This window comes from Drosophila ananassae, chromosome 3R (assembly GCF_017639315.1).
Source record: "Drosophila ananassae strain 14024-0371.13 chromosome 3R, ASM1763931v2, whole genome shotgun sequence".
Classification (NCBI taxonomy): domain Eukaryota; kingdom Metazoa; phylum Arthropoda; class Insecta; order Diptera; family Drosophilidae; genus Drosophila; species Drosophila ananassae.
The window spans coordinates 7,834,614-7,852,262 of NC_057930.1; the positions used below are offsets into that span (position 1 = coordinate 7,834,614).

Sequence of the window (17,649 nt, forward strand, 5' to 3'; positions counted from 1 at the left end):
CACAACAAATTACACGTCTACCCAGCCCAAAGAGAAGAACACTAAAAATACAGCCAATAAAGTTATCAAACCACTTGTGACGGTTACCCGACACACAAAAAAATCGAAGAATAAAATACAATCCAAAAACAAACATGTCAAATTCTGAGAATATCCAAAAAACATGAAGACATAAGAAACGATGCGCGAGACGCGACAAATTTTCAACGCATTTATATCCGAAATTAAAAAATTATGTCTGGCGCCAGACCAGAGAACCCCTCCCAAAAATCCGAAATGGAATCGTGAATGGCGTGCCTTCTAGGTAATTGGAAACTAAAACTGAATGGTGGCTAAAAACTTTGAGGGTCCGCGTAGATCGTCCAGAAGATGACACGTTCCATCTTTGAGTTTGGCGCAAAATACAGAAAGACAGATAGCGATTGGCAGTGATTTGCATAATTCCGTGATTTGCATTCCGAAAAATTGTACATGTGTGCCAGTGCGTGAATCATCGAATATGAAGGGGATTCGGAAACTCGAATATTTTCTTGGTAAGTCCACATCTAGCGTCATCTCATGTTAATTTCAATTTCATTGCTACAATGAGTCAAGTGCGGTTCACTTTCAATTTGATTATTTAATTCAGAAACGGGAAATAACGCTACCGAGATGAGTTCTCAACCGATTTCGGGGCACTGAACTGAGCATGCAACATATTGTGATGACCATAAGCCCCTTAAGGCCCCCAAAAAACAACCTGTTTTTGGAGGGTAAGGGAGACCGAGGAAGACAATCAAACAAATCTCTATATTTAATATATTTGAAACAAAATAAATTGTATTTAAACATATTGAAAAAAGTAAACGATATGCCACTCATATGATCATAAGATTATAAGCAATTTTTTAACTGTCTTGCTATTAACCATTATCTTTCATATTCGCATTCATCACACAAAAGATACATTATTCCTGTTGTGTGAAGGAATTTCTCAGAAGCGTGTTTGAGTTGGCTTTGGTTGAGGTTGCAACTCAGTTTGTTTTGGGAAATAATGATTTCAAACAGAGGGAATTTATTAAATTATAAATAAAAATGTTTGGTAAAAAATATATCTAGCAGAATAATTTATTTTTTGATTGATTGATGATTAAGTTAATAAAAAAAATTATGCTATTAAAACATGAATCGGAAATGAACTTCAAACATTTAAAAACAATTCTTATCTTTAATCTGTTATCACACTCTTAACTTTCAAGCCAATGACTGTTTAAGGGGTATGACTAAACACAACTTTATTTTTACAATATTTTGCTTAGATCTTTCAAGAAATAAATGTGTTGGTTTTTTGAATTTTTGGCATACTGCTGACTAAACCAACGGAGTAAACAAATCAAAATAGAGGGAAATTTGTTCAAAGGCCTTCAAACATGTTCGACGGCAAAGACACAATGTACAGTGGGTTAAAATGAAAACCCACTTCTATTTTTGACTTTATAGAAGCTCATAGGTAGACTTTAGTTTGCCTCAATCATCATGATAAATAAGGAAAGTAATCCCATATCCTTCAGGATTTCGCATGGGCCGACTTTGCTTGGTCCATTTCAAATTATTCTTTTGTATTTACACCTGGGAGTTCAGTTCCTTCAGTAAAACTTGCGTCCGCTACAAAATTCTTGCAGCCCACTGTGCGACACCCGCATACCCATGCACGGGTCGTGGATCCGAACCAGTTTTCCGCAGCTAGTACTGCCAGTTGTTGTCGGGCAGCCCGTGTGGAAGGTTCGCTTCGTTTGCTTTGCGCGGAAGACCCACATCGATTTGAAAATAAAATTTTGCCCAAAAACAAAATTGGTTTTTTCAATTGCAAATCATTACATGAGAACCAAGAAGAAACCGCAAAGAAATACGACGCGACGTGCTGCCAATAAAATCAATCTAAATAAAATAAATATCTAAATGAAAAAGTATGTGCATCAAACAAACAAATTTCCATTGAAACCAAATTCAAGAATTAATATGTCGGCGGAAATATGAAAACAAACGTGTTTGGCATCTCAGATGCGAAAGCTACGCGCCAAGAAAATATTGTATAAATAATAAGAACCCCCAACCGACGTCAGCAAACAAACAGAAACGCCAAACAGCCAATAAACGGCACGAAAAGTGGCCAAGAATCGGTGCGAATGCCAAAAGATACTTTTGTATCTTTCGGCATGCACTTTGCAGTTGTCAGTTCCTCCCTGCCGCACTACCCCTCCCACCCTCTTGCACCGATATCAACCGATCCACGCAGTGTTTATTGTGCGAAAGTAAAAACTACCTGCAACAGACTTCAGACCTGAACAAAAAACCCGAAAAAGAAAACCAGTTTTGTGAAAATTATTGACTGAGTGCTGCTGCTCTTGTGTTGGTTTTTGTTTAGTTTTTTCTTATTTATTATTATTATATTTGCTTCTTTTTGCTATTTCTTGGCTGCCCTCCTGCGCGGATTGTTGAAAGGAAAATGGTAATAATAACCAGCCGAAATTGGCGGCTGCCAGCGACAGATAGAGGAGCCATAAATTGGGCGAGAGGAATGGCTAGTAATGATAAGAAATGCAATTGAGCTAGGAATAAATAACCAAAGGTGTGAATGGGTTTCTGGCCTCAGAAAAGACTGGTGTAAAAATTGGCATTTAATGGCTTGTAGATTTTGACAACCACGATCAGAGTCGAAAATTTTAGAATTTTCTTCAACATTTCCTGGGTTTTTTATAATTTTTATGAGATAGCTTTTAGCACAAAATAGAAACCAACACAAAATGAATACTTTCAAGTGTACCCCTTTGAGAACCTTTAACCTTTCATAAGTTTTTTGTTTGGAAAGTTTCCTAATTGCAATACCTAGAGCCTAATGGAAAAACCTCCTCCGCTTCTCCACCCACAGTTAACTCAAATCTCAACTCAAAAACTGCAACATTCCCCATAAATAATAAGCAAGCGTTGCAGTTAAGTTAAATCCAACCGCTAAATCCAACGATCCAAGCCGAGAGCTTGGCAACAGCAACAAACATTTACAGCTCAAAATCCTACGGCTTAGACTAAGTTAAAGAACGGAAAATGCTCATGCACACCACATCCACATCGATATCCGCATCCACAACGTCGACGGCGACCATGACCAACTCGTCATCCTCGGCCACGCCCACCCCGGGCTCGACCTCCTCCAACAACAGTGCCACGCTCGAGACGCTCCACCAGCAGAATCAGCATCAGCAGCAGCTGCAACAACAATTGCAGCAATTGCACACGAATGCAGCGAACAACTCCCGTCCCCCGTCCCGGGCACCGTCCATACTCGACAGTCCGACACTGGCGCGTGTGGAGCGGGCACGTCTGCGGTTGGAGCAGCAGGAAAGGGAGCGGGGCCGGGAGCGGGAGCGTGAACGAAGCAGCCAGAGGGAGGGGGGAAGCTCCGGCACCGGCAGCACCGCCACAACCATGAATCGTGAAGATAGCCTGGAGCGCAGTGTTTTGGATCCCAAGGTGAGTTCCTACAACTTTCCAGAACACACTCACACAATTATAAAGATTCGTAGGATATAAATTACAATTAAGGGTGCGGGGGCCGAGGAGCAGGGGGGGATTGGATAATGAAGGCCCAAGTACCCAAGTAACCTGGTCCATTATCACCGCAATATCATCTTGGGAATCGGTTCGGGCCGTATATATTTTTATCTTTTAATTTATTGAAATTTTTCGTCAACTAGTTCTCGGATACCTTGAAAGCTTGATAAATGACCGAGAGAAGATCGTTTTGTTTCCTTCAGGGAAATTCCTAAAATTCTCTAAGAGATATATTTACAAAGCTTACGTCATAAAGAAATAAATAAGACTCAAAAATGAATTCGAATCGAAAAGGAGATTTACAAAACTGATTTGCTTTTTTCAAAATACATTTAGAAGCGTCTTCAGTTTAATTACATTCTCGTAAGTTCTAAAAAAAATCAAACCTTATTTAAAGCTAAAGTTTCTTTAAGAATGTTTTGTTTTTAAATATGGAGTGTAAAATGTAAAGCCTCTCTAACAAAGAGTCTGGTTCTGGCTTCTTTCCAACATATTCAAATGGCTTTACATCCCCATCTAAAGCCCCAATGATGTCTGATCCCTTGAATGTTCAATTAGATATTCGACCTCTTCAATCCCTATAAAGCTCTTATTAGATTTGGCCCATAACCAAAACAAATGTCTCGACAATGCTGCAAATTAGTGGTTACCTTCCACTAAAACCGAATGAGGCGAGCTCAGGAAAGGCAAGGAAGCCATTAGAGGATGGAGAGAAGATGGCTAAACCAAATAAGCCATATACACATTTTTTTGCTGGTCCAGCCGCAGTTCTTGACAGGGCCATTTCACTAATGGCCCAAGTCCCCCTGGTCCGCCCCCCGAAGCGCCCCTGGAGGCTATAGGTGACTGACTGACTGCCCGCCCGGCTGAGAGGAAGAGGCCTCTTGGCCACTCCGACTGTCCGAAGACGACCTTCTGGCTATATGTAAATGCTTTTTATTTTGTTATTATTTTGTTAACGCTCTTATCGCAGGCGGTTTTTTATCTCGACGGTGCCGGGTCTCATCATCTGGCGAAAGCCTCTTAGGCTCTGCTCAATTTTTATTTCTTTAAAGCTTACTGGTTACGAGAACCAAGGGTTCTCCTGGTTTCTGCTGGGCTGGCTGGCCAGGTAGCCTAGAAACATGTTGCCCAGGTAGGAAACATAAACTGAGATAATGAATTGCGAAATATATCTATTAGGCAGACAATAACAATGGCTGGCTCGCAGTTCTTAGATATCGTAGAACGTACATGGAATTTAGGTAGGATTTGGTGGGACCTTATCTCGATGTTGGACGGGAAGTATTTATCTTGGAACAAATGTGAATGATTGGGGAGATAATGCCAAGTACCACAGGGAAATACTGCATGCCATAAGCCATTTATCTCTGGGCTATCTTTGAGTTGGCTCGCCCGACCGATTCACAGTTCTTATATCACATCATCAATTCTGTTTGGCCCTGGGCCAAGCCAAGACTGATTACCTGGCTCTGGCGAAACGGGCTTTCGGCCCTCTCCTGCAGCTTGTCAAATCGTTACAAATTGTACGTAAGAGTTTTCGGCCCAAATTGCCTGCATAATTCGAGAAAACTTCTCATCCCTTAGCTGCAGTTTGCTTTGGCAAACTACTCTATTTTTTACTCCTTGCCTACATGCCAATCGAAGGCGTCCCTTCGGCGTTGGTCTCCTGAATCTTGCAGGATTTCTCCCCAAAACTTCCAAATCGATATTGTAGATTGCGCAAGGCCAGAAAATGTTAGCGGGTCGCTGGCTTGTGTCAGCCTTTTTGGGGCAGAAAGGTAGAATCTCGGAGCGTTGAACTCGCGGCAAGAATACAACACCTCAAGTGTCCGACCGACTGCCGTCGAGTCATAATTAGTCACACTTAAAAAGGCATTGGCCCAAAGACAACGCGGCCCGTTAGTTGGCCATGCGAAATATGAGCAAAAGTGCGGCAGACGCCATCGAGCGAAGACAAAACCGGGGCCAAAAGCGGTAACCAGAGTCGGGAAATGGGAGTTATGGTTGTAAGACACACTGGAAGAAACTAACATACAACTCTTAGAAATATTTTTTCAGAGAGAGAGAGAGATGAATCAAAACATCGCTGTCCCTCATATTGTCAAAACTTCAACTATAATTCAACTATTTAAAAATAGTCTGATTTCTAGGGTCTTTCTGAGTGTAGGAAGCGCCAGTCTAGGGGGCCAAAATGGAAAGCCAAAGAAATCTGAAAACGGAAAAAGCAAAGCTACGTGCCCGGCAGCCAACGAGCCGGACTATGAGACTCTATGTGAGATACATTGTACTTATGTTTGACCCACACAGAGTGTCTCTCCGAGTCCGAGTCCGAGTTCGAGTCCGAGTCCGAAAAGACCGTGTCCATCTTGCATCGTTGCACTCGACTGCAATTGCAGAAGGGCCAACTCAGGGCGCATCTGGAGCAGAAAGGTGGTTCCAGTGAAAAGCCGTGACGGAGAAAACTGATGCAGAGAAACCTCTTTCGTTTCTTTTTCATCATTTTACATGGCAATTTTTTCATAACGACCCCCAACAATGTTAGGACCCAGTGCCACGTAAACAATTTCAATAAATTGTACATTCAATGTCAATTTATTTTCTGCTCTTTTGGCGCGCAATTCAATTTAACGGCACACATTCCACACGAATATGTGAAAATGTTATATTCGCACCGTTCTGTTGTATTCTGTGTTTTTGCAACAAATTAATTGCAACAATAACAAAAACAGGCCTACAAAAAATGAATGATAAATGAAGAGTGCATGTTTTTTGTACTTTACATGGCTGAATGCACAGAGGCCTTAGAAATGGTCAGCAAATGCCAGTGTTGTGTCGAGTGTTGAATGGTCGCTGGTTGGGGTTCAGTGAGTTGGGTTTTGGTGTGGATGAGTGAGTCAGATATTGACGGATTTGCCTTTAAGGGGAGGTAGAGGCAGATCAGCAGAAGGAATGGGTGAGGTAAGATGCCGAAAGATGAATCATACCTAATGGAGCAAATTAAAGAGTCAGGTATGGTTCAAATGATTTTGGGATGACAGAATTACTATATTTCTTATTAGGCCGAATCAAATCTATTACAATCCATTATACTTGGTAAGGAAAACTCGTGTGAACTAAAAAGTATTCCAAAAACGCGTAATCTGATCACATATATTTAGTAAGCCGATTTAACCCTCTCCTTCAATTAGTCGGCTATAAATTTGCCTATAAATAGAAACACAAGCCAAAGTCCGAACAAGAAATTCGGGGAAGAAGTCGTGGGGGAAGAAGAACAATAACCGTAGACCTAGTAACCGCCGAAAGGTAAATAAATAGAAAATAGAATTTCCGTGGGGTTAAGCCACGCTGCAGTCGGTAATTTGAGTCGTTTGGCCATTTGCTTTTCCGAATTGCCATCCAACACGCAAGGCCCCGAAAAATCGTTGAATAAATCGAGAGACAAGTGAGCGCCACACACATTTTTCTTATCGGAGCAGCCAGAAAGTAGAGCTAACCCCCTCGGAAACCCCTTGGATAAACTAAACGTAAACTAAACAAACAAGACGGAAGAAATTTTTTGGTTTTCGGGGGGAAAGCGCTGGAGAAAAGACAAAAGCGATGCAAAGACGACACGCAAGAAATGCGTAAAAATAAAATTGAGACGAGAAAAAAGAAAATAATACAGAGAAAATCATTTCATTCAACCCCACCCACTGCCCACCGCCCAACGCGCACCGCCCCCAAACACACACTCCCCCATCCACACCCCACTCACAACACACAACACACAGAGTGGAAACCCCTCTTAGGGGTTTTCATTCATAAAGGCGAGAAAGAGAGAAAACTTTAGCGGAAAATATGCTCCACAATAAAATATACAAATAAATGGCTGGGCTTAATGCAAATAAAAGGGGACCGAGGAGGCTGAGGGGCCTTGATAGGCTCTTTGAGAGGTTGCATGGGCGGGGGTGGACAGGGATTGGGTAGGCCAGCCCGGGCCAGGCCAGAGGCAGAGGCAGAGGCAGAGGCAGCTGCTGTCAGTTACGCGAAGGAATTTTCCAGTCAAGTCAGAAAAACAAAATGGCACACAGAAGTGCAATTTTTGTTACCGAATTGGGGTAAAAGGGGAGCCAAATCACAAATGCAAAAAGGAAATGCCAATGGAAAATGTTTTTCTTTGTTTTCCTCTCTTAAAGCTAATTTTTGGGTTACATTTATATTTGGGGAATCTGAAAATTGCATTAAATATTTTGTGGCTTTTACTTTTATTGGGTCTGGCGGAGCGTTTTGATGTTGGGATGTTACACATCTCAATTTTGATTCCCCTCCACGGGCGTGAAAAGTGATATATCACAATTAAGCCGCTCCACAGTGACCCACTAAATTCCGCTGCCATCTGTAATTCTTTTTCTGGTCGTGTTGTTTTTTTCCTATAATGCATTTTGATAGATTGCATTAAGTGCATGGAGATGGCAGACTGTGGAGCAGCTTGTAAACTGGGAGTGTGAAAGGGTTGACCTCGGGGAAGACCAGAAAACTGTGTTAACCAGCAAATGGTTCAATTTGTTCGGAGCGAAAAAAATATAAATTTATTTTGTATACTGGCAGGAACATAAAGAAACATATGGTGGATTTTAATGTCCACATTGCCTGTAGTTGCTTTCTTTTAAATATTTTGAGTAAACAAATTCTAGAATGTGTAAAGAAAAGCTTTTACGGATAGGTCCTGGAATTCTTGATATCTATTATTAAGCTAACCCTGGAAGCCTAGATAAAGTCCCATACCATCGGACCATTATTTCAAGGCCCTATAGTATCTGGAGGCTTTCAGCTTTCCCAGCTTCCTCGTTTTAAGCGACGACAGCAATGCTGTGTTTTCTTGGAGAAATGTTTCTTAGGAAATCTCTCAAGACAATGGCAGCGGCATACAATTTGCATATTACATCAACATGTTGCATGCCGGCACAGTCAAGATTGCAGTTTGTTGCCGTTTCCACTGTTGCTACTGCAACGAAATGTTGCATATGCAATTGAGTTAAGCGCCCTCCAGCACCGCCCCTTAAAGTTAAACGAGGCATGCCAACAAGATGCATGCAGCCAAAGATGATGTGGAAGACACTGGCGGCAGCTGCCGCATTGCAATCAGCTTATTGTTGCTGTTGCTGTTGCTGTTGCAAGTCGAATGCGTGAGTAAGGCAGGCATTTGTTTCCCAAGTTTGCAACTATGTGGGGGGCTACTGCCACATGCACTTGCCTCACTTAAAGCAAGTCTAAGGCATTGAATATTCAGCAAAACAGCAAAGAAACAACGTCAAAATGGGCCTTAATATCGGCTTAGGCCTTTGGGGGCCACGCCCCACTCTGCCCCGTTCTACGGCACAACAAAAAATTATTCATTGCTCTCTGGCTTTGTGTATAATTTCTTTATAATTGCCATTTCCCGTTTTAATGAATTGTTTATACTATAGAAATACAAAAAGGGAGTAACAGGGCAAGGGAGAGAGGTACGTGCAATAAACCCGGGGTCATGGCAACTGCCACAATGTGCAGGCACATGTGTGTGTCTGTGTGCCTCAGAATGGGGCAGCCCAAAACACAGGCCCAAGCCCACACACAAATACTCGCACGAGCTGAGGGGCAATTGCTGGCTGACCATTTTCATTGCTTCCGTTCTCCACTTGTCGTGCACTGACAGAAAATGCACCCTTCCTAGGGTTTCGCAGAACCAAAACTGTTTAAGTCCTATTTCGATTTTTTCTCTGTGTGCCCCATTGCACTTAACTCTTTTTTGGGGGTAGGTTACTGCTATGTTGCTGCAACTGTTTGCATGACAAACGGAAATTGTTTTCATTTGATTAGTGCGAACTGCGTGTAAGTAGTGTGTGCTGTGTGTGTGGGGGGTGTGTGTGGCATGTTCCACATTCGAGGAGGGTTCTTTTCCCTGAAATGGGGGTACTTTGGATACCAGGAGAACCGACCCCCTAACCATAACCATAACCGCATTCAGCTACAAGGGCACAAACTCTTAATGCATTTGCCGACCGCGTTGGGATTTCCAACATAAATTGTACTGATCAAGATAATGACGTGATGATGATGGGGCTGAAGGTGTGGTGTCCAGCCTAGACGTTGTTTTTTACGAGCTTTTAATGGCATAATAGGACCAAGGAGTGCTGCACTCACACATCATTAAGGGTGGAGTCAGGTGAAATGGTACTTTGTGGCCTAGAGCAATTCATCATCGCAGTTAAAGTCTAATTCTCCTTACAACCCATTTTAAAAGGAATAAGTTTTCCTCTAAAAATAATAAACTCCCTTCAAGTTGCACTCCCCCAAATGCAAATGACTCACTTAATTGGATCGATTTCTTCAACCCTATTAATAGTTCACCTACCTCAACTTTCTTAGGAATCCGATTCCCTCTTTTGTCCCACAACTTGTCGATCAAATTAGTCAACCCAATCGGGGCAAATTCTTACAATTATTACGAAAGCTTATCAGGCACAGGCGTCTAGAACTCCATCCGTATTGGCCTCTTATCGTGGAATTTTGGTTCCTATTTTAAAACACAGCGCCGGCGGCAATGAGCCGCCACCCAATGGCCCAAAGTTGACATCATACCCACTCGTCAGTAAAGTAAAACACACACCCGGCAAATAGAATTAAAATTGGTAGCGCATTTGGCTTCCTATGACATCATAGTTGGGCGAATGCCTTTGGGGGAGGGTGTACTAAAATTGGAATGGGAGGAGGGTGACGAGTGCTAAGTGGGTGCCAAGTGCGTGTGGATATCATATGTTGTAAAAAAATATAGCTTAGGAGTTGGGGTTCTCCCATTCGAAACGGGGGAAAAATATTAATGATAAGAAAAATTCCTTTAAAAAATACACTTCATTCCAAAAATATCCCTAATATACAGACAAAATATATGAGATAGAAACACAAAACTACTTCGATTCAATTTTTCCAACTGCAAATCGTTTTATATTATATTCAAAACTCTATAAAAAAACCTCTAAAATATACATTTTAGTTTAAATAAGTTATAAATTGGCAAAAAATTAATTGACTATAAAATTCCCATTTATTTCTGTTTTTTTCGTACCCCCACACGAACTCGAATGAAAACCAAAACAAAAACAAACCTCTCTCTTACATAACCGCAAAAAAAAATGATTTACTCAAAACCCGCCCCGCGTTTCTACCTTTCCGCCCACAAACAAACAACAACAACAACAAATACAATCGACAAATATCCACCCCACCCACCCACCGACAAATGAAACCCCAAATGAACAACGAATTTAGAAAGAGACGGCGCCGTGGCATCAGATGTGGACGCATATGAAACGCCTCTCGCACGCCTCCAAAGTAAATTCGACGAACAGCCTGACCGCCCAGAAAACCGATGTGGGCGTGGGCCATCCCCACCAGAACCTGACACCCAGTGCCGCGTCGGGGAAGCCAACAAACCCAGCAGCCACATCAACGCCTGGGAAATGCATTCTATTCCCGGATAAGACGTCCTCCCTGAAAAGCTCTATGTATACGCAACAGGTGTACTTCAGGCCCGATATGGTACGATCGCATTTTCCCAATATTTAGCTAATTCCTAGTTTCTTAAATAGAGTTTATTGGCATGGTTTTGGATTTGAATTTAAATTTGGACTTGGTTCTTGGCTCCCACTTATTTTTAGGCTATTGGCTTTGATTTCATTTTAATGGCACTTTCCACCAGTTCCCACCCACAAAAAACTTTGGCTAATGGTTCAATGTATTTTTCCATTATTTTTTTGGTTTGGTTTTGTTTCGTTTAGTTTGGTTATTATACAACTTAGTTTAAGCCTTATTTTTTCTGCCTGGCCTGGCCTTTCGTAGCTAGACCCTGATGGAACTTTTTCATGCATCCCATAAACTCAAAGAATCAGCGTTGCATTAAATGCAGTGTGAAGCAGCTAAAAAATATGTGAATGCAATAATCATAATCGTAGTAATAATAATCTTCATAAACCAACGACATAGCAAAATGCCAGCAATTGACTTTGCTAAGGCAACCAACACCCCACCATGCATTATACCACCCTCCCACATCAAATGCGGTGCGCACCACTGCACCACAGTTGAAGCAGCAGGGGGCAAGTGCACCATGAAATCAGTAAGCATGCAAAGTTGAGCTTTACGAGGGGTCACCACAGTGTTCTCTGGCTAAGAACTTTAGTTTCAAAAGTAGTGAGTTTGCACAGATATAAAATTTTTATAAAATAAAAATGCTTGCTGTAAAAAGATGTCTTTGTAGTAAACTAAAAGAGTCTATCTTATTTTTTAAATAAATCTCTACAAGCCCATAAAAATGTCATATAATTTTTACTGTTTTCTAAATCTACCATGAACTTCCCTAAAACGCTGCCGACATTACGCAACCCCAACTTTTAATATGCAATACACAATATTAAAGTATTTTCCTGCTGTGCTAGCAACAAATTCTGTTTGACATTTTGCCTGGCATTTCGGTGTAACTTTGGCAAAAAATAGCTTATAAAAATATTTACAGCGTGTACGTGCGGCTGTCACAAGCTCTAAGATAAATCAGCTCAGGGTCGCAGAGTATCTTTTAGCCGGTGGCGGTCAACAAGTTAGAAACATAAACAAATCTCCAAACGAGAAGAGATGCCAAGAATCCGAATTACAAGCTGGAAAACCAGGGTAACTGAAAAGCGTGAAGGTGTAGGCAAAGGTCGACGTATGCAAATTGCATTTTAGGAGTTTCGTTTTTTTTTCTGGTCGATTGTGGTTCATTGTTTAGCAGCTGACATTTAGGTGGACAGGGTAAAAACAAAGAAAAACCGGCTAAAGCCGGCCGCTTTGTTTTCAAAAAAACTGAGAGAAAAAAAACCTGTACAACTTCGTTATTCTTTTTTTTTCAATATCAAGACACATTCGAAGCTTCATTAACATAATTGATGCGCCATTGAGCGGCTGGCTCTGCGGCAGCGACTCTCCGAGCCATTATATTGTCTTCATGGCTTAGAGTAGAGCGAATCGTTGGACAGGTTTTCCGGCGCATGCGCACCACCACCAAGCGACCAAGCCACCAAGCCACCAAACCACCGCCCCACAATCCCCAACCGGTTTACGATCAGTCAGTTACAGACAGTCCCCGACATGTAGCTCTGTAATTTTCAATTTCATTTCGAGATCTTCGGGCTGACAATTCGCTTTTTTTGGCCGCTGGCAAGAGCCAAGAAGAACCAGCTCTAGCTGTCAGCTTTGGGCCAAGTCAAAAGCCCACACCGATGATGAGTGGTGGAAAACGCACAAGTTATCGAGTTGCTTTCAAAACTGTTATTTATCCGAGTGGAGTGTATAATGGGAAAAAAACGATTGATAAGTGAATGCTAGAACGGCGAACGGCAATCGGTATCATCCAAGTGGGTCATTAAAACGACTGTGATGTCAGTAGTTACAGATTTTCAATAAAATGGAATGCATTTATTAGTTAAAATATATGGGAAGAAACTATTACGCGCCCGAGCTGTAAATCTCGGCTTTATTTTTTTTTTTTTTGTTGCAAAAGTCCAGCTGTCTATTATTCAGATGAACCACATCATATAGGCAACTCCCAATCATCTACCAGCAGGCTATTAATTATGGCATCTGCTGCTTGATATGCGGGCAGCTGCTAAAAGTTAATGAAATTTTGCGGTTCCAAGCGTTTGACTTACATAAAATGGCTAAGCGATATCAATCAAATTCCCTTCTTTTTATGTTATTACATGATTCGATTTATAGAGCAGAGAGCATGGAAAAAGGGAGAAAAGCCTCCAAGGCAAACAGGTTTCAGTCCCGGCCAGACCAAGTCTGCCGCAGGAAGATAAATGGCAAACAGAAAAAAACAGAAGAAAGGATGGAGAATAATATCCCCATAATGCAGTCGCGGCATCAGCAAAATCTATATAAAGGCAATTTATTTTGGAGTGGGATAGGAGCGGAGTGCAGTAAAACAAGGAGAGGAAAAAAACCAGGAGAGCTGCGACATAAAATAAAATTCAATTCAAAGACATTTTTCTTTGTGGCGGTTGAAAAATCATATTTGATTTGGCCGCTGGCAATTCACTTCGGATCTGCCACATATAATTCAACACTAAAATCTGTACCCCGGGGAGCGGAAGTAAATTTTTTAAAACATTGCCAACATATTTGATGCTTCAGGATCAGGAGCCATGAAGAAAACCAAGCCAAAACCCGAAATCCGACCCAGGAAACTGGCAGCTGTTCTCGAAATGGAGAACAATGGATATGCCATGGCTATTGATATTGGTAGCCGGCCATATTCACTTGATTCCTTTTTGGCCAGTTTTTGAACTGCTTGGTTAGTGCACCTCTGCTGACCCGTGTGTGCAATTGTCCCCGGGACCCGAGCCGGCTTTGTTGCACTTCGGGCATGACAGGGAAATGTTTTCTTTTATTTTTCCCTTTTGCCTGTGACCTGTGACAGTTGAATGGGAAGAAGCGAGGCAGACAGAGAGTGGCTTCCACCGCAACTCAACTGATATTAATTTTGTTTACCTTGATGACTTCAGTTGTAGCCATACAACAAGAATGAAAAAACTGCATTGAATACGCCGGCCAGCCACATGTTACTCGCTTGTAAATATTTAATTGAAATCGATACGAAATTCCATTTAGTTTGAAGCTCCCACGACTGGCTGTCTGCGGGACAAAATTTAATTTGTTTCTAATTTAATTCTGAGGTGGCCACAACCACCACCGCACCAAATCACCCACTTTCATTTATTGGTCTTCTTCTCAGCTAATTAACGGCCTGACCCTAATCACTTAAGAGTTTACATAAAACCCCAAAAGCCCCCGTTCTCGCAATGACGAAATTTCCACAGAATTTGTATCTTTGGAAATTGCATCAAGAGAGCTTGGAAACAGAACCAAAAAAGTTGCACCCGCCCCGATAAGATAAGCCTCTAACGATAAGTTAGTTTTCGGCCTGCGACTCCCAAGTCAGAAAACAAAACCAAAAGCTTAAACAAATTTCGTCAAAGTAGATCTCTCGGTTTTTATATGGCCACGCGCTAAAATACTAAAACGGAAAAAAATTGTTTAGCCTTTTTTGGATGGCCAGCCGAATATGGAAAAATTACTCGAAAAATATTTCAAGTTTCGTTAAAGTTTTTACTTTTGATTGTGGGCCGATTTTAGAGGCGACATTTGAAATGTTCGGCTGTCAGTTGGAATTATTCGGAGTTATTTATGACGATGACTTGGGCCTTGTGAGACACTCTGAGAATCGTGCTAACCATCAGGTAGAATGGTACGTATTCTTCATCTTGTTAGAGCAGACTACCATTCACCACTTCCGCCTTTCGAAAAATTCCTCTATTAATTATGAAAGCCGATCCCCCCAACGGCCAATTACAAACGCCACTCTCTCATCGGGCGCGAACAATGCAACGCTTTGTTGCCATCCGTTCAGGGTCAATGTGTTGCATGTTGTATGCTTGTGTCTCTGTGTCTTCACCACACAGACATCTAAAATCGAAGCTGACACCAAGCAGAAGATGAAAAGCCTTTTCCTTCTCAAAACGAGCAGCGAAAAACGGAAACATCTGCGGCCACCGAATCATTTTAATGGCAATTGCATATATTTTCGCCAGACAAGATCAACGGTCTGGCAGTCCTCCCATATCTAGCAATTAATGGCAAAGAGTTCGCTAACCCCCAATAAAAACATACAATTATTAATTTCGCACTCAATTAAATGTCACATACACACAAGAATATATATTCTGGTTCCGCTTGGCGATCTCTGCGCCATCATCCTTGGCACTTGACTCATTTTTCAACAAATTATTAACATTATTTTCCGTTTTATTCTTCTCTTTCTAGGTAAGTGCTCGCTTAGACCCTGATATTGATAATCCAACCGGTGACGTCAGTAAGTGCAAAGCTTTTGATAGAATCCCCCGTAGAATTCACGTTAAGTTGATTCTCAACTTCTCCGATTACCTTATCGAAGTGAGTAATGGGCCAGTTTCAGAAACGATCGGTGAGGAAGCACTTTAGCTGGATCGCGTGAATGTTTTCTCCACCCTCTGGATTTTTTTCTGATTTTTGATTAATTGGGTGGGCTCGGAGATAACTAGCCAGGAAGTTAATTTGTTGGCTCGACTTACACGCAAAGGTAAAAATAAACAAGAAAGGAAAGCTAACTTCGGGCGGAGCCGAAGTTGATATACCCTTGCAGTTCAGTCGCAGTCCGCTAGGTGGCGCCACGCATCTTATATTATTACATATATAGAAGATCGTATATAGTCGGCCGATCCTTATGAAATTTGGCAAATCAGATTATTTTGTCCAAAATAGAATCTGTACCAAGTCCCATCTTTCTAACTTAAAAAACACCAAAGTTATGCCAATTCCGATCGTTGTATGACAGCTATAGGATATAGTTGGCCGATCCTTATGAAATTTTGTACATAATATATGTTGGTCAAATATAACATGTGTGGAACTTGTGCCCAACTTTCTATCTTAAAAAACAACGAAGTTATGGCATTTCCGATCAATCAGTTATATGGCAGCTATAGGATATAGTCGACCGATCCCGGCCGTTCCGACTTATGTACTACCTGCAAGGAATAGAAGGATGTGTGCAAAGTTTCAACTCGATAGCTCTAAAACTGAGAGACTAGTTTGCGTAGAAACCGACAGACAGACAGACAGACGGACAGACGGACAGACAGACAGACGGACAGACGGACATGCTTATATCGACTCAGGAGGTGATCCTGATCAAGAATATATATACTTTATAGGGTCGGAGATGTCTCCTTCACTGCGTTGCACACTTTTGACCAAAATTATAATACCCTCTGCAAGGGTATAAAAAGGCCCAGACGAAGGTGCTCCAAATGTGAGTGGAATCATGCACTTGAACGCCGAAGAGCTTGATCGTGAGAAATGAGGAAATTGAATGTTTCGAACAAGCCCCGATGGGCCATAATTTCCTGGTCATGAATTAGAAAAGATCTAGAGGTTAAAGAAATGCCGAAAAGATTAGGTTTCCTGTAATTATTGGGTTGGGGGTACCCCCAAACGACCCAAGTAATTTTTGAACTTTCACATATTTTGTCAATATTCATTGTGGCTATATTCCATAAACAAGTATTTCCAGGCCTTATCTCTCCGTATAATTTGTCCATTAGCCAGACTTAATCGAGAAACTGGAAGAAACTGGCATCGTAAATCGCTTCCTTATTTGTCATATTCTTATCTTTCTGTCACTGTACAATATGTACACTCCTCAGCATTTCAATTAAGCGCCAACTGGCGTCCCAATTTGCCGGCTAAGCAAGGAGACCAACTGAGCCAAGTCCGAGTTAATTTCATTAGCCATATAGTCTGGTCTTTGGACACACTTTCGTTGAGACTTTGGCTTCGCAGCTTCTCGATCCGTTCCGATTCAATCCACGACGACCCTCAACGACTTTCACATACAAGTATCGACAGAGAGAAAAATTTTCAACACAAGTAACATGAAATATTTTCATTAAAAAATGTCATAAAATCATTAAAATTTATTTTTTTACAAATATTTATTTAAAAATTTTGAGTAATATTTTTGTTAATTCTCAACTATCACTTTTTCTCTGTGCAACTCGCATTGACTTGCCTCGGGCACACGATCTTTGAGTTGTGTGTTGATTAAAGAAGACGATTCGTGGCTTTTGCAAATTACTTTCATTTTCTGCACAAAAGTTGCTGGCTCTCGAGGTTTTAGAAATTGCCATGGCTGGGAGAAAATGCCATGGCTAACAAGTCATTGACAAACTGCCATCCAAAAGCCGTGCAAAAGTTGTGGACAACTGAGGATTTAAGACGACCACTCCCAGTGGCTTTTCAGTCTGCTCCGCTCCGTATCTTAGTATTTTAGTGTCTCGCAGAGTATTCCAGTATCCAGTGTCTTTGCATCCGTAGGCCTAAGTGTGTCATGCAAATTTTCCAGCTGCTCCGCTAGCTTCGCATGTAATTTGATATTGTCATTAGTTTGGTGTGTGCGCACTCGAC

General features: G+C 41.5%; 1 protein-coding gene across 8 annotated transcripts in view; it reads left to right on the forward strand.

Moving 5' to 3' along the window:
* Positions 1-1,715: 1,715 nt before the first annotated feature.
* The window catches only part of LOC6505363, a 36,645-nt gene continuing 20,711 nt past the window's right edge, over positions 1,716-17,649 (forward strand). For 5 of the 8 annotated variants that reach the window (XM_032455158.2, XM_032455159.2, XM_032455156.1 and 2 more), the window contains exons 1-3: positions 1,716-1,946; positions 2,909-3,507; positions 10,879-11,148. In XM_032455158.2, coding sequence (XP_032311049.1) covers positions 3,082-3,507; positions 10,879-11,148 — 696 coding nt within the window. In that variant the 5' untranslated portion in view covers positions 1,716-1,946; positions 2,909-3,081. The remainder of the gene's footprint in view (positions 1,947-2,908; positions 3,508-10,878; positions 11,149-17,649) is intronic. The other 3 variants (XM_032455160.1, XM_044716015.1, XM_032455161.1) reach the window with 1 other exon arrangement.